Source organism: Giraffa tippelskirchi, chromosome 8 (assembly GCF_054371585.1).
Source record: "Giraffa tippelskirchi isolate mGirTip1 chromosome 8, T2T-mGirTip1v1.2.pri, whole genome shotgun sequence".
Lineage (NCBI taxonomy): Eukaryota > Metazoa > Chordata > Mammalia > Artiodactyla > Giraffidae > Giraffa > Giraffa tippelskirchi.
Window position 1 is genome coordinate 152,222,699 of NC_137282.1, and position 13,811 is coordinate 152,236,509.

General features: G+C 41.9%; 1 protein-coding gene across 4 annotated transcripts in view; it reads left to right on the forward strand.

Moving 5' to 3' along the window:
- The first annotated feature begins 3,188 nt into the window (after positions 1-3,188).
- Positions 3,189-13,811, forward strand: part of DEK (DEK proto-oncogene) — a 28,135-nt gene continuing 17,512 nt past the window's right edge. For 2 of the 4 annotated variants that reach the window (XR_014061672.1, XM_081518096.1), the window contains exons 1-6: positions 3,189-3,325; positions 3,704-3,857; positions 6,858-6,959; positions 7,192-7,301; positions 8,706-8,800; positions 9,699-9,819. Coding sequence is in view for 2 of the 4 variants with exons in the window: in XM_081518096.1 (XP_081374222.1) it covers positions 3,713-3,857; positions 6,858-6,959; positions 7,192-7,301; positions 8,706-8,800; positions 9,699-9,819 (573 nt within the window). In the remaining 2 variants the exon portion in view is untranslated. Of the gene's footprint in view, positions 3,326-3,472; positions 3,593-3,703; positions 3,858-6,857; positions 6,960-7,191; positions 7,302-8,705; positions 8,801-9,698; positions 9,820-13,811 lie in introns of those variants that run through there. The other 2 variants (XR_014061673.1, XM_081518097.1) reach the window with 1 other exon arrangement.

Here is a 13,811-nt window from a genome sequence, read left to right on the forward strand (position 1 = left end):
CTGAAACCGCCAACTGTCCTCTTCCACACTCACTGTCAAGGATTCTGCTCCTGATTTCACTGAGAACTTCAAAGGAGTAAGAACTTCTAAAGCTCCCACATATCTGCCAAACCCACCAGCTCATCTCCTTTGCTGCTTCAGCTTCCTCTCCTGAACCTCTAACTGCTGGTGAGCTCCAGTGTACAGTCTTGACCCTCTCCTCACCTCTGTTGATATTCACTCTGCTAGTGAGGCCCTTCAACCTAGACAGCATATTAAAAAGCAGAGACATTACTTTGCTGACAAAGGTCCGTCTAGTCAAGGCTATGGTTTTTCCAGTAATCATGTATGGATGTGAGAGCTGGACTATAAAGAAAGCTGAGCACTGAAGAATTGATGCTTTTGAACTGTTGGAGAAGACTCTTGCGAGTTCCTTGGACTGCAAGGAGATCCAACCAGTCCATCCTAAAGGAAATCAGTCCTGAAAATTCATTTAAGGACTGATGCTGAAGCTGAAACTCCAATACTTTGGGCACCTGATGTGAAGAACTGACTCACTGGAAAAGACCCTGATGCTGGGAAAGATTGAAGGCAAGAGGAGAAGGGGACTACAGAGGATGAGACGGTTGGATAGCATCATTGACTCAATGGACATGAGTTTGAGTAAACTCCGGGAGCTGGCAATGGACAGGGAGGCCTGGCATGCTGCAGTTCATGGGGTCACAAAGAGTGGGATATGACTGAGCGACTGAACTGAACTGAATGAGGTCCTTCAGGCTCAGGGCTTTAAATACCATCTACTGGATTGCCATTCTCTTCTCCAGGGGGTCTTCCCCACCCAGGGATTGAACCTGGATCTCCTGCATTGCAGGCGGATTCTTTACCATCTGAGCTACCAGAGAAGCTCTCTTATATACTGACAATTCCCACATCTGTATCGTGAGCTAGAGCTTCTCCAGAATGCGACTCTCACATCCAATTGCCTAGTCTGAATCTCCATTTGGAGTTAACAGGAATCTCACTGGGCTTCCCTGATGGCTCAAGTGGTAGAGAATCCGCCTGCGATGCGGACTGCAAGTTGGACACGACTGAGTGACTGAACATACACACACAAACCTAACAGGCCTAAACGAAATAACTGATTTCCTTACCCACCACTCCGTGTTCCTCCCCACAACAAATACTCTTCCTCCTCAACCCCTGAGGTCTTCCTCATCTCAGTAAATGGCTGTTTATTGGGGCCTCCCTGGTGGCTCAGATCTAAAGAATCTGCCTGCAATGCAGCAGACCCAGGTTCAATCCCTGGGTCGGAAAGACCCTCTGGAGAAGGGAATGGCAACCCACTCCAGTATTCTTGCCGGGAGAATTCCACAGACAGGAGAGCCTGGCGGGCTCCAGCCCATGGGGTTGCAAGGAGTCGGACACGACTGAGCGACCAACACTTACATTGAATGAAAACCCCCAAATCATCCATAACTCACATTCAAAGCTCCAGAGAATTCTTAGAATATATCCAGTTTCTCCACCACTCTCATTTATTAGTACTTAGGATCTCTTTTCAAATGCCATCTTATTAACAAGATCTTCCTTACGTATCAAATATGTAAAATAAAACCCCATCCATCCTACTGGTACTTCCACATCTCCTTTAATCTGCTTTACTTTTATAGCTATTCACAGTATATTCACTTGTTTACTGTCTCAACTAGAATGTAAGCTTGAAGATGGCAGCTCTTAGTGACTGGCAGAGAGGACGTTTGCCACAAATATTTTTTAATGAATAAGTGAATTACTAAAAAAGAATGGAAAGGGAATAGTGATGGTATTGGGGTAGGAGAAGCGCTTGAGCATAGAGCTATTGCAGAGTTTTAAGCAAATGAAAACAAAAAACTCCCAAATAGATTACCTTGGCTGCTGTGTGACTAGTAGGAGGTGGAGGTAGCAGCGTGGAAGTCACCTGATCAGTGAGGGACTATGTCAAAATCCAAGCAAAAGAGAGTGGACAGAATTGAGTGGCCCCAGTAGAGTGGGAGATGGTTTAAAATTTGAGGGAAGAAATGACAGAATTTGCTTGTTTTCAGACAGAACTTGCTTGTGTTTTCCGTAGGGGCGCAAAAGGAAAATAGAAGATTCAGACCAGGTCTAATTTTTGCCATACAAAGCGGAATCCATTCGGGCAAATTTAACTGACCCTGTTTCTAATATAAGTACGTCCAATAAAAGGATCCTTTGGGCAGTGGTTTTGGGGCGGCGGAGGGGGGGGGCGGCGTGTAAAGACGGGAATCACAAAGGTGGAGCATCTGAGCGGAGTATAGGGGAGGAGCAGTGTTCCGTTTTAAGAAAGCCAAATGTGAGTTTATTGCGAGAGTTTTGACCTACAGGCTCGGAAACTCAAGGCTATGGGAGCAAGGGAGCAATGTGTTCAGTTGTTTTTTTTTTTTTTTTTTTAAGTTTTAGGGGATTCTGCGGAGATGGCCCACGTCTCCAGGAGAAGAGTCTGGACCGGGCGATACCGTTTTTTCTTCTATTATAACGAACACACACGACTTCCCCCTAACATTTACAGGTCTGGAAATCTTTTTGTCTCCGGTGACGCGAACTTTCACTGCGGTAGAATCTTTTTCCTTGCGATCCACTTTTACAAGCGATGAGGTCCTCCTAACTAACAGCAGAGTCAGGAGTCATCACCCGCAGTGTGATCTCTGGGACCCAAAGCAGATCACTCACTCAGTAATTCCCCTAAACCTCTGGGAAATAACTGTAGCAAGGACTTAACTGGCTGTAAACTTCTTCACCCTCCGTCCCTCCCACCCGCTGCCTCCCGGACCCGCGGCCGCTCCTCCTCCTTTCCGGGAACGAGCCGCGGAGACAATACCCAGGCAGGCCCCCTAGCGTTCTTCCGCTCTGCGCCGCCACGCCGGCCCCGCGCCCGCTCGCCGCCCGCCGCCCGAGACGCGGCCTGTCCGCTTTCCCGGCGGAGCGCCGGCTCGGCCGCGGGACGCCACCGGGGCGGCCCGGGAGCGCGCGAGGCCCTGCGCCCGCGGCGGGGGCGACCTCTCGAGGCTCCACCCCGGCCCGGAGGGCTTTCCTCAGAGGCGACCGCCCGCCCCGCCCCCCCAACCCCGCGCGCGCCAACTCCCAGCTCGCGGCCCTGATTGGCCGCCGCATTCCCGCTTTCCTTCCCGAACCGCCATTTTGAAAATCTTGTTGATTCTGGGCAGCCGAGAGCGCGGCGCGAGCGTCACGCCAGCGAGCGGCCCGTGCGCGTCCTCCTCGGCGCCCGTCGCCGCCTCCGGGAGCCTCTTCGTGCCCTCGCGCGCCAGGCCCGCGGCCGCCGGGACCCGCGGTGAGGGCCGCGTCGGCCAAGGGGAGGCCGAGAGGGCGCGCGGGGCCCCGCCCGCACCTCCGCGGCCATTTGGACGGCGGCCTGGGGCGGGGGGAGGGGAGGGGACGCGGGGCCGCCGGCGGCGCGGGGCCGGGCGGTGGGAGGGGCGGCGCGGGCCCGCGCTTTCCCGCCTCGGGACGCGCGACTGCCCGCGGGGCCAGAGAGAAAAGCCACCCCCCGGGGGAGTGAGCGCCGCCGTCCCGGATACGCGGGGAGGCAAACTTTGAGGTCGGGGCTCCTTGCGGCTCCCTGGGGCGGCGCAGGGTGGGCCGGCCGGTCGGGGCGGCCGGGGGCGAGGGGAGACCGAGCCGAGGGGTCTGGTGTCCTCCGCGCCCGCAGGTCCACAGCATGTCCTCCTCGGGCACAGCTGCGGAGGGAGAGGCAGCTCCCGCCCAGCCCGCGTCCGACAAAGAGCCCGACATGCCCGGCCCGAGAGAGGAAAGTGAAGAGGAGGACGAGGACGACGACGAGGAGGAGGAGGAAGAAGAGAAAGGTGGGGAGAGGACGTCGTCTTTCCTAGTGATGGATTGTACCGAAAACGCTTTTTCTGGCTCTTTGTGCACTTAGAGACGCTCAGTCGGAGTGATTTTTTTTCAGTAAGAATGCGGAATTATCTGGGGTTTGTGTGTGCGCGCGCGCTCCGAGCAGCAGCGGAGAAAATAACTTTGTGAATTCCAATTTGGAAAAAAAAAATACTCGTTCCGTTGTTATTTCGGAGTGCAGTTTACTTCTCGCCAGCAACAGACGTTCATAACATTTCACCGTTTGACAGGAAGTTTGTAAGTTTCAGATCTGTTTATTTTTTTAAACTGCTGGCCTTGGGGGTTTACTACGGTAATCTTTTATTTTTGCTCTTCAGTACACATCCTTTGCGTTTCGAAATTGTTGTAAGGCTCTGACAGTAAGAATTGAAGAAGTTGTTAATGCTAGACCTGGAAATATTTTAATCCTTCGAGTATATTTGCTGAACTTCAGCAGACGTTCGTTTCAGAGGCTTAGGGGAGTTACTTTCACGGGGAAACACCGGTGAAAGCGGTTGCTACTTAGAGTACGAAAGCAGTGAACTGTGAAAAGAAAGTTAAAATAAAGAGCTTAGAGTTGTCTCGGTTTTGGTGTGGAGGGAAAACAGTAGTGATCTGTGTGACTGGACGCTTGAAACGGGGAGAACCTTACAGAATTGAGGAGTGGTCCTGCGGTCAGTTTTTCCAGGATGCACGGGGCAGTACGTCTTGAGGTATGCCAGCTTCATGAAATGTTTCCAGCCACTTAAAAACTCCATATCAGAGATCTCAGTATTCTCTAATGATATTAGCCCAATCTGGACTTATTTAATACTTGATTACGACTCAGCCAAACTTGGAAAGAGGTTTGAGATTTTCGTCCCAAACCCAGGTTTCACTGTTTTTTTTGTTTTCCCAAGCCTAAACCAGTCCATAATCAGCATTTTATGAATACAATCTGGGTTGAGATTATTCGGTGTGCTTTTTTTGTTTGTCTAAAGTGGTAGGTGCTCAAAGCGGGGAAGCATGCCCGCATTTAAGTACAGAAACGCTTAGGAGAAAAATACGGATTAATTTTAAATTATTCATAAGGTAATAACTGAAAATTGGCTGCAGTATCTCACTGCTAGTCCAAGACTTTCTCAGCACTTTTTCCTCCAGTTTTTGCTTTTGGATACCACTGAGATGATGAATATAAATTATAGAAGTCGTGTTCAATAAAGGTGCTATAAATGACCAGTACAGTAATGCTTGGGAGATTGATAGTTCAAATTGTGATTTTTTTTTTTTTAAAGACATGAAAAATTTTAAAAAATGCCCAGGCAGTTCTGTAGTTGTCTTAAATTTTGTTACTGTTCTCTTTTCCTCCTCTTGAGGTGTTTGTGTGACAGTTTAAATCGAGGATGTTTTTATCCTACTTAGCCCTGAAAATACAACTCTACTAGTGAGACATCATAGAAACATGGCACTGAAATTTGTGCCAAATAAGGGGTGGAATTGACTTGACTTGGCAACGGTTTGGGGGGGGAATGAGGGGAAAGGTGGCAGGAGATGCCTCATAAAAGATGACTTCTAGGTTTCTGTCGTTGGCAGCTGGGTAGATTATACTACCATTTTCTGAAAAGTAGAATTCACGAAAGTGAGTGAGTTTGGAGATGATTATGACTTCTGTTTTGGGTGTGTTGAGTTTGGTGCCTGTAGGACACGAAGTGGAGCTGTCCAGTTGACAGTGTGAAGCTCAGGAGAATACTCTGGACTGGAAGTAGACCAGGGAAGTCATTAGCTTATAGATGGTAATCAACAGCCAGTAAAGGGCATAAATCATTCAGGGAAGGAAAGCCGGTGATCTTCAGAGTTGCTTTAGAGTGCTGTCTGTTCATTCTTTGTTCAACTAATACACGCCATGGCCGGGACACACCTGCTGGAGTCCCTTTCTTTTTATTATCTTTCTGGGCAGAGCCTTGCATCTGTAGATCTTACCTGTCCTTCAAAGCTAGCTCCAATGTTTTGATCCTTTTTCCATAATCGTAAAAGAATTACTCTTTCATCAACTCACAGAACTTCAATTTTATCTTTATTAAAGTGTATTATCTTTGGAGTATATTTGAGTCTCCTAGACTCTAGTAGACATGGTCTCTTTCAGGAAATACTCAGTTTCTTAATCATCTGTTGATGCCCCCTTAGTATCTAGTGCAACAGGCATTCAGGTGAATGAATGGAAGGCCTTCCAACAATATATAGTGTCCTCTTATTTGTCTGAGTTTATCTCAGTCAGAAAGTAAATGGGTTTTAGAAAATCCAGCTTGATGTTTTAAGTGTTAAAGTATATACTACCTAGCTTAAAAAAATGCAGTCCAGACTAAACATTGCAAAACTTTTCCTCCCAAGGTTTTATGACCATTATTATGAACATCATTTATTGAACTACCAAGTAGTGGCATCCCAGTTGATTGCTTTCAATGTTACCCTGTAGAATTTTACCCTAGCTGTAGTAACCTGGGAGCTCTGCCTTATTGTTCCTGTTTTTCTTTCTTCTGTCAGCTTACTAAATTACTGCTTTCCTTGGATAGCTCTTGAAATTTTTATCTCAATTTTAACTTGCTGTTTTCTGATGTACGGTAAACGGAATCCCAATAGATAGAACATGTCTAATCGAATTGTAGGTTAATGAGCATCTTGGTGATTTTTCACAAATTGACTTCTGTAGCAATAATTGTAGCTGGATAAGAGTTTGTTTGCTTTCTGATTTTTATTTATTTATTTTTTAAACGCCAGTTCCTCTGTGAGGTTGACCAGGTAGATAAAATATTACGTTTTAAAATTTTCAGTGATGATACTAACTTAGAAAGTATTTTCACCTCTGTTATGTCATTTGCTTCTCAAAATCATACTTAGGAGAATAAGATACTAGGTGTCTGCAGTTTTTTTTTCTACATGTTGATATAATACATCCTTTAAGCTTTTCCTTACTTAAGTGTTAAATTAACTTCTAGAAAAGAGCCTCATTGTGGAAGGCAAGAGGGAAAAGAAGAAGGTAGAGAGATTGACGATGCAAGTCTCTTCCTTACAAAGAGAGCCATTTACAATCGCACAAGGTAAGTTTATATTCCTTTCATTCTGCAGTGAAAATGCCGCAGTATACAAAATGATGGTTAGCAGTGTTTTTAGTGTTTACTAAGTACTAACATATTACAGGTGTAATTTAATTTGTCCTATAAGAGGAGAAGTTATGTGTAAATTATGCTGTAAAAATCTCATTAAATTAAATGTTCTAATACTTAGTGGGTATTTAACTTTAACATGGTATTTCCACCCCCCCCCCACCAGGAAAAGGGCAGAAACTTTGTGAAATTGAAAGGATACATTTCTTTTTGAGTAAGAAGAAAACAGATGAACTTAGAAATCTCCATAAACTGCTTTACAACAGACCAGGCACAGTAAGACCTTTTTTATACTTTTTACCTAGTAGTGTACTTATGTGTTAAACTACTTTACAACAGGAACATAATTTTAGTTTTGGAAAGGACTTTTCCAGAACTAAATCAACTAGATCAATATCCATTCCATACAAGTGAGCCAACTGACACACAGTTTTAATGACATATCCCAGGACATGTAGCTAGATATAGCCATTAGTATTGTAACATCCAGAGCTTTTTATACTGTAGTTGTTTTTAAGTGAAAGTGAAAGTCGCTCAGTCATGTCCGACTCTTTTCAACCCCATGGACTATACAGTCCATGGAATTCTCCAGACCAGAATACTGGAGTGGGTAGCCTTTCCCTTCTCCAGGGGATCTTCCCAGCCCAGGGATCAAACGCAGGTCTCCTGCATTGCAGGTGGATTCTTTACTAACTGAGCTATCAGGGAAGCCCATAGTTGTTTTCAAGCCAAACTAAAATTTCAAATTGTGAAATCAAAGTTTTGATTTAGTGATCTTTAACTGTGTTAGAAGAAGTTTATTTTTTGAATGTATCTAGCCATTCAGAATAAACAATACAGAATATTGTATCTCATTTTGAGGAAATCTGGTAAACTAGGGGATAATTTTTTGCTGACAATTTGTTAAAATAAATCAGTGTTTCAGTTACTGATCATAATACTGTACATACAACTTCGGTATTCCATGCAACTGAGGACACTTCGCTTTGGGCTGTGCATGGATAAAGTAAAGCTTGACATTGTTAGACTGTCTGAAACATGGTAAGCTTTGTTTTCATGTGTGTTACCTCATTCAACCCCGACAACAATGTGATCTACACATGTCCCATTACTGCTAAATGGTATTGACCTTTGGAGGTACTCTTTTCTTTAGTTTTTAAAGAATAAATCCCTGACTTTCTTACTTGAAAAATTAATATTACTAGTAACTTGTATTACTCAAGGAATTTTTTTTAAGTTATTTATTTATTTTGGGTGCACTGCCTGGCTTGTGGAATATTTATTCCCCAACCAGAGAATGAACCTGGGCCTTGACAGTGAGAGTGGGGAGCCTGAATGGCTGAGCTGCCAGGGAATGAGTGTCTTTTCAGTAGTAACTTTCCACATCCTTGGGTGCTATCAGATAACATTTAGTTGTGGTTTTATAATTACTTGGGAAATTTCCCAAATGAAATACATTTAAATTCAAATTGTTATTTTCAAAGAATTAAGTTTGTAAACATTTTATAATGTTAATATTTCAGTAACGAATGCAGTTTTCCATTGTGAATTTTAAAATGTCGAATGAACCATGGAGTGTAACATGGAGACAGATATGAAAAGAAAATGTTGGCTTTGAAATTTTTCTTGTATACCTTACTGGGTAATAAGTAGCATTAATAATAGGAGAAACGTTTTCAGGTGTCCTCATTAAAGAAGAATGTGGGTCAGTTCAGTGGCTTTCCATTTGAAAAAGGAAGTATCCAATATAAAAAGAAGGAAGAAATGTTGAAAAAGTAAGTTATCTTTATAAATAATCACGTTTAGATTAATGTGCTTCAGCTTTATTTTTAAGCATTTAAGTATAACTGCCCTTACATTTTCAGTAGACTGCTGATTCTTTGCTTTAAATTCCAAGACCATGTCATCATAAGCTATTAACTTGCTTTCTGAAAAATAGTGGCTATGAAGATTATTGAAAACTCAAAGACATTTCTATTTCTTAGAAGAATGATACCCGGAGGTAAATCATTTACACGGCCCCAAATTTAGAAAGTCCAAAGGGAATGTAAATGTAGTAAAACAACTTCCACGCCTATTCTGTGTCAGCCACTCCATTTCCTCACTTATAAGTGCCATTTAAACTATTTTGAAGATAATCAAGTTAATAGAAATAATTTCCACCCTAATGCAGACAAGATAATATATTCTTTTTAAACAATTTTTTTAATGAGATGATACATTCTTAGAAGTTTTTTATTAAGTCCCCTGTAGTTTAAAACTCTTGAGTATTAAATATGATTACCTATTACCTTCTTTGAGACATTGTCAGTAGGAATACTTGGAGGAAAATGTAGTATTTAATCACCAGCCAGAAGAATTAACAAGTTTGTGAATTTTAAATAATGAAAACTTTTTACATTATTTTCTAGTGAATGAAGTAAGTTTTTTCATATACCACCATTAAAACTTAAATGGTAAATGATATTTTCTGTTTATTAATACTACCTGGCTATATTTTGTGCATTCACCAGTCAAGATTATTTGGAGTACTTCTAAGATTCAGAGAAACACTGGCTGCTTTCTTAATGTTTGTGGCTGAGCCAGTTGGGTTAGCTTTTACCTTTATATTGTAGAGAATGTTTATAAATTTTCCTACGTAATCACACTGGCTTTTTCCGTTTTCTGTTTCAGATTTAGAAATGCCATGTTAAAGAGCATCTGCGAGGTTCTTGATTTGGAGAGATCGGGTGTAAATAGTGAGCTGGTGAAAAGGATCTTGAATTTTTTAATGCATCCAAAGCCTTCTGGCAAAGTGAGGATCAATTTTTACTATTTCAGTAACAAATCACTTCTTTTTAGCCTCTCCTTTCTCTTTTTTTAATGAACATTTTAATAGTTAGCAGCATTGCTATCAACATTCAGTAGTATCTTCTACATTCAAAGAATTTGCCTTTGGTTGACAATAGCTGCAACAATTTTGATAGAGAAAACAGAGAAGGCATACAGATGTGTTCTCCCTTATCAAGCATAAAGGATGTAAGATTAAGAAAGATAGATAATTGTTATCTAAATGTCAAGTGGGACAGAAATACAAAGAATCCAGAGTTATGTATCTAGAAGACACTTGAACAGAAATAGGGCTGAGGAGGAAGTGTTGGGCTGGTGAGGGAGGGTGTGCAGCCTGTAATCAGATCCAGAAAGACAAGGTGGTGTGTTAGAGCCGGAGATTTACTAGATAACTGGAGTAAGATTATGAAAAGGGGGCGGAAAAAAGCTGGCTTTTTGAAGTTTCTTGGGTTGGATTTCCAGAAACATCAAGAGAGCCCAAGAGCTGGACAGGGGAGTGAAATAGTCTTGTGGGTTTTGCCATTCTTCTAAAATCTGGATTAGATTTGCCCTAATTGTTTAACAGTAGCAAAGGACATCACTGAATTGAAGTGTTAATTATCTGACCTTGCCTTTTCAGCTTAAGTCTTTTAGCAGTTATTTTTGTATTTTCTCATCTTAATAGGAAAGAATTGAGAAGAGATCTAGAAGGCCTAGCAGCTCAGAGTCCATTAGTGAGAGAAGGGCATTAAGATTAGAAAACTGGGAGATAGCTCTGGGACTTTATTTTTGCCTGCTCTTGGTTCTGTTGAATATTAGCTAGACAGTGATCCTTAAGGCTATTTTTGTCATGTAGCTACAAATTGAAGAGGTATGGTGACGGGGATGGAATTCTCATTGGTTTATCTAAAAGATGAGTTTGAACACTCTTTCCCCAGAAGCAGTTACTTTTGTTGCCTGAATTATGAGGGATGTGTTTAATTCAACTTTTCCTCAGTGGTTTTCAAATGTGTTTAGCTTCAAGACCCCATCATTCTCTTAAAGTTAATGAGGACCTCTAGAGCTTTTGTTTATGTGAGTTATTTTGATATTTGGTAGTAGTGACTTAGTCCCTAAGTCATGTCTGACTCTTTGTAACCCCGATAGCCCACCAGGCTCCTCTGTCCATGGGATTTCCCAGGCAAGAATACTGGAATGGGTTGCCATTTCCTTCTCCAGGGGATCTTCTACCCCAGGGATCAAACTCAGGTCTCCTGAATTGCAGATGGATTCTTTACCGACTGAGCCACCAGGGAAGCCCATTTTGATATATACTGTATTCTAAATTAGAACTGAAAAATTCTAAAATAGCAACAGACACACTGCATGTTAACAAAAGTAATGTTTTGTCTGAAAAATAGCTATACTTTGCAAAATTTTAATGAGAAGAATGAAACATTCTGTTTTTGCAAATCTGTTTGTGTCTGACTTAAGACAGGTCTACTCTCATTTGCTTCTGCATTTCCTTCTGTTGAAATAATGTATTGTTTTGCTTGAAGTATAAGAAAAAAAAGTCCAACGTCACACAGCTATGTAGTTAGAAAAAGGGGGGATATTTTAAAAAGCCTTTCAGGTAATTTTGGATAGTCTCCTTTGATACAGTACTAAACCTCCATAGTTGGAGGGGGTCGCGAAGTCTTAAAGGTTAGTTGTAATGTGGTATCTAAAACCATGTTAATAAACTTGGACCTTTCACCTGTCTGTGATTTTGTAATATGTACCCTCCATTTGGAAAATATGGATTCCCTGAATTACGCATATCTTCCAAATGTTGGCACCTTTCACTGTCAAAAAGCCACATTCATTAACATAACTATTATCAGGGGAAAAAAAAAATCTTCGGGTACTGGGAGGCTGTCAGGCCCATGATGGTGGAGGTGAACTTTCCAAAATTTAATTTTCACTTGAAACTTTGAAATTTATCATTGGAAACAAATGCTGTCAGTTTAGTGGGGGTTTTTTGGGGTTTTTTTTGAGGTGACTCACATTCATTTTTGAGAATATGTCCATCAAATACTAAGTCTGAATAGGCATCATTTTTCATTTATCCTTTTAAAAATGATCTTCCAAGGAAGAAAGTTAGCTAACTTTGCCACCCGGTGGACTGTAGCAGCCCACCAGGCTCCTCTGTCCATGGGACTTCCCAGGCAATTACATGGCTCAATTGCAAAAGTGCTTTTCGTCAAGAAAATCAGTGAACTTCTTTATGCAACCAGAGTACTGTGTGTGTACCTCCCATTTTGTACAGATGTTGTAAAGATGTACTCAGAGGTTGAGAGTTAACATCAAGGACTAGTGTGTGGTTGGTTATGAGGTTGTGAGGTGTAAAATGACTAGAAACACAAGTTTCTGCCTCAGTCTCGGTAAGGTATCAGTAGGTTTGCCTATCTTCGTTTCTTGCGCAATCACTACAAATGGCAGGGCAGTGAAAAGAGCAAATAAATACTCTCTGGATATTACTATGAAAATAGTTCTGACCTTTAGGGCTTCTGGGAAGGTCTCAGGAAACTCCAGGGTCCATGAACCATGCTTTGAGAACGATTATTTTATCTTTTTGTTTAATGACGTCTTATTCTTACATCCATTTTTCATATCTGATTCTGTGATGATTACTCCTTAATCTAATGGTATCAATCTCAGGCTATTTTCTGTGCTACCATACGCTTCCATCATTTAAGAAAAACACTATAAAGTCATTAGTATTCATCTTTTCTGCTCTAGAATAATCTTAAAGGTGCTTAAAAGGATTGATTTAACATTGTTTTACTCTCCTTTTGTGTTCGTTAATCAGATTTTGTTCCTCAAAGGGGATGATGCTCTTGACACTGGTTTCTGAAGAATATATTCAACTATTTTTAGAACCAATATAGGAAAGTTCTAAGGCACTTATATATTATTACTTTTTAAAAATGAAGATCTCTTCATTTATTTTTAGAAGTGGCATTTTCTTGATTGGGTTCTTGAATGATGAAACATCCTTTCATTTTCTTGTGTAGATTTATCCAGCACCCGCGCCTCCCCATTCCAGTCCTCATCTTAACTGATTTCACATACAGATTATTTTCTCAACAGCTGCATCTGGTTCCTGAGCTGACATAGGGATATCACTTTTTTCTAATATATTCATATCTTGAATTTCATTTAATGAGTAGTGAGTTTAGACAGTGAGTGTTAGCTTTTCTCCAAATAAACATATCGAAGAATTCATCAAGATGGATTGGTTCCTGGTAATAGATGGTAATGGCAGTAGTTCACATAATATTACCTGTATATGTTTATTCTAGGAGATTTATGGAGAACCTCTCTGAGAAATATCTTTGTCTACTAACTTAGTTTCTGGAGGCACCTAGATTGACTGTTTCCTAGTCTGCCTTTTTTTTGTTTTGTTTTTTAATAAATTTATGTATTTTAGTTGGGGGCTAATTACTTTATAATATTGTAGTGGTTTTTGCCATACATTGACATGAATCAGCCATGGGTTTACATGTGTTCCCTATCCTGAACCCCCCTCACACCTCCCTCCCCATCCCATCCCTCTGGGTCATCCCATTGCCCCAGCCCTGAGCATTTGTCTCATGCATCGAACCTGGAATGGTGTTCTGTTTCACATATGATAATATACGTGTTTCAGTGCTATTCTCCCAGAACGTCCCACCCTCACCTTCTCCCTCAGAGTCCATAAGACTGTTCTATGCATCTGTGTCTCCCTAGTCTGCTTTTAGAAGGGTAGGTTGGGCAAGCTGGAGGCTGTCCCGTGGGTTGTAGATAGCCTGAAAGTGCCACATTACACAAAACAACCACTTCTAAATCTTGGTGTGGGTAACAGTGACTCCAAAGACTGGGAGTTCCCAGAAGGGAAGGGAGCTGTGGTTCTGCTGTATTCGTGAGAGATACTACTTAAAGTTACTGAGGACATGTACACAATTGTGTATCTTAAGG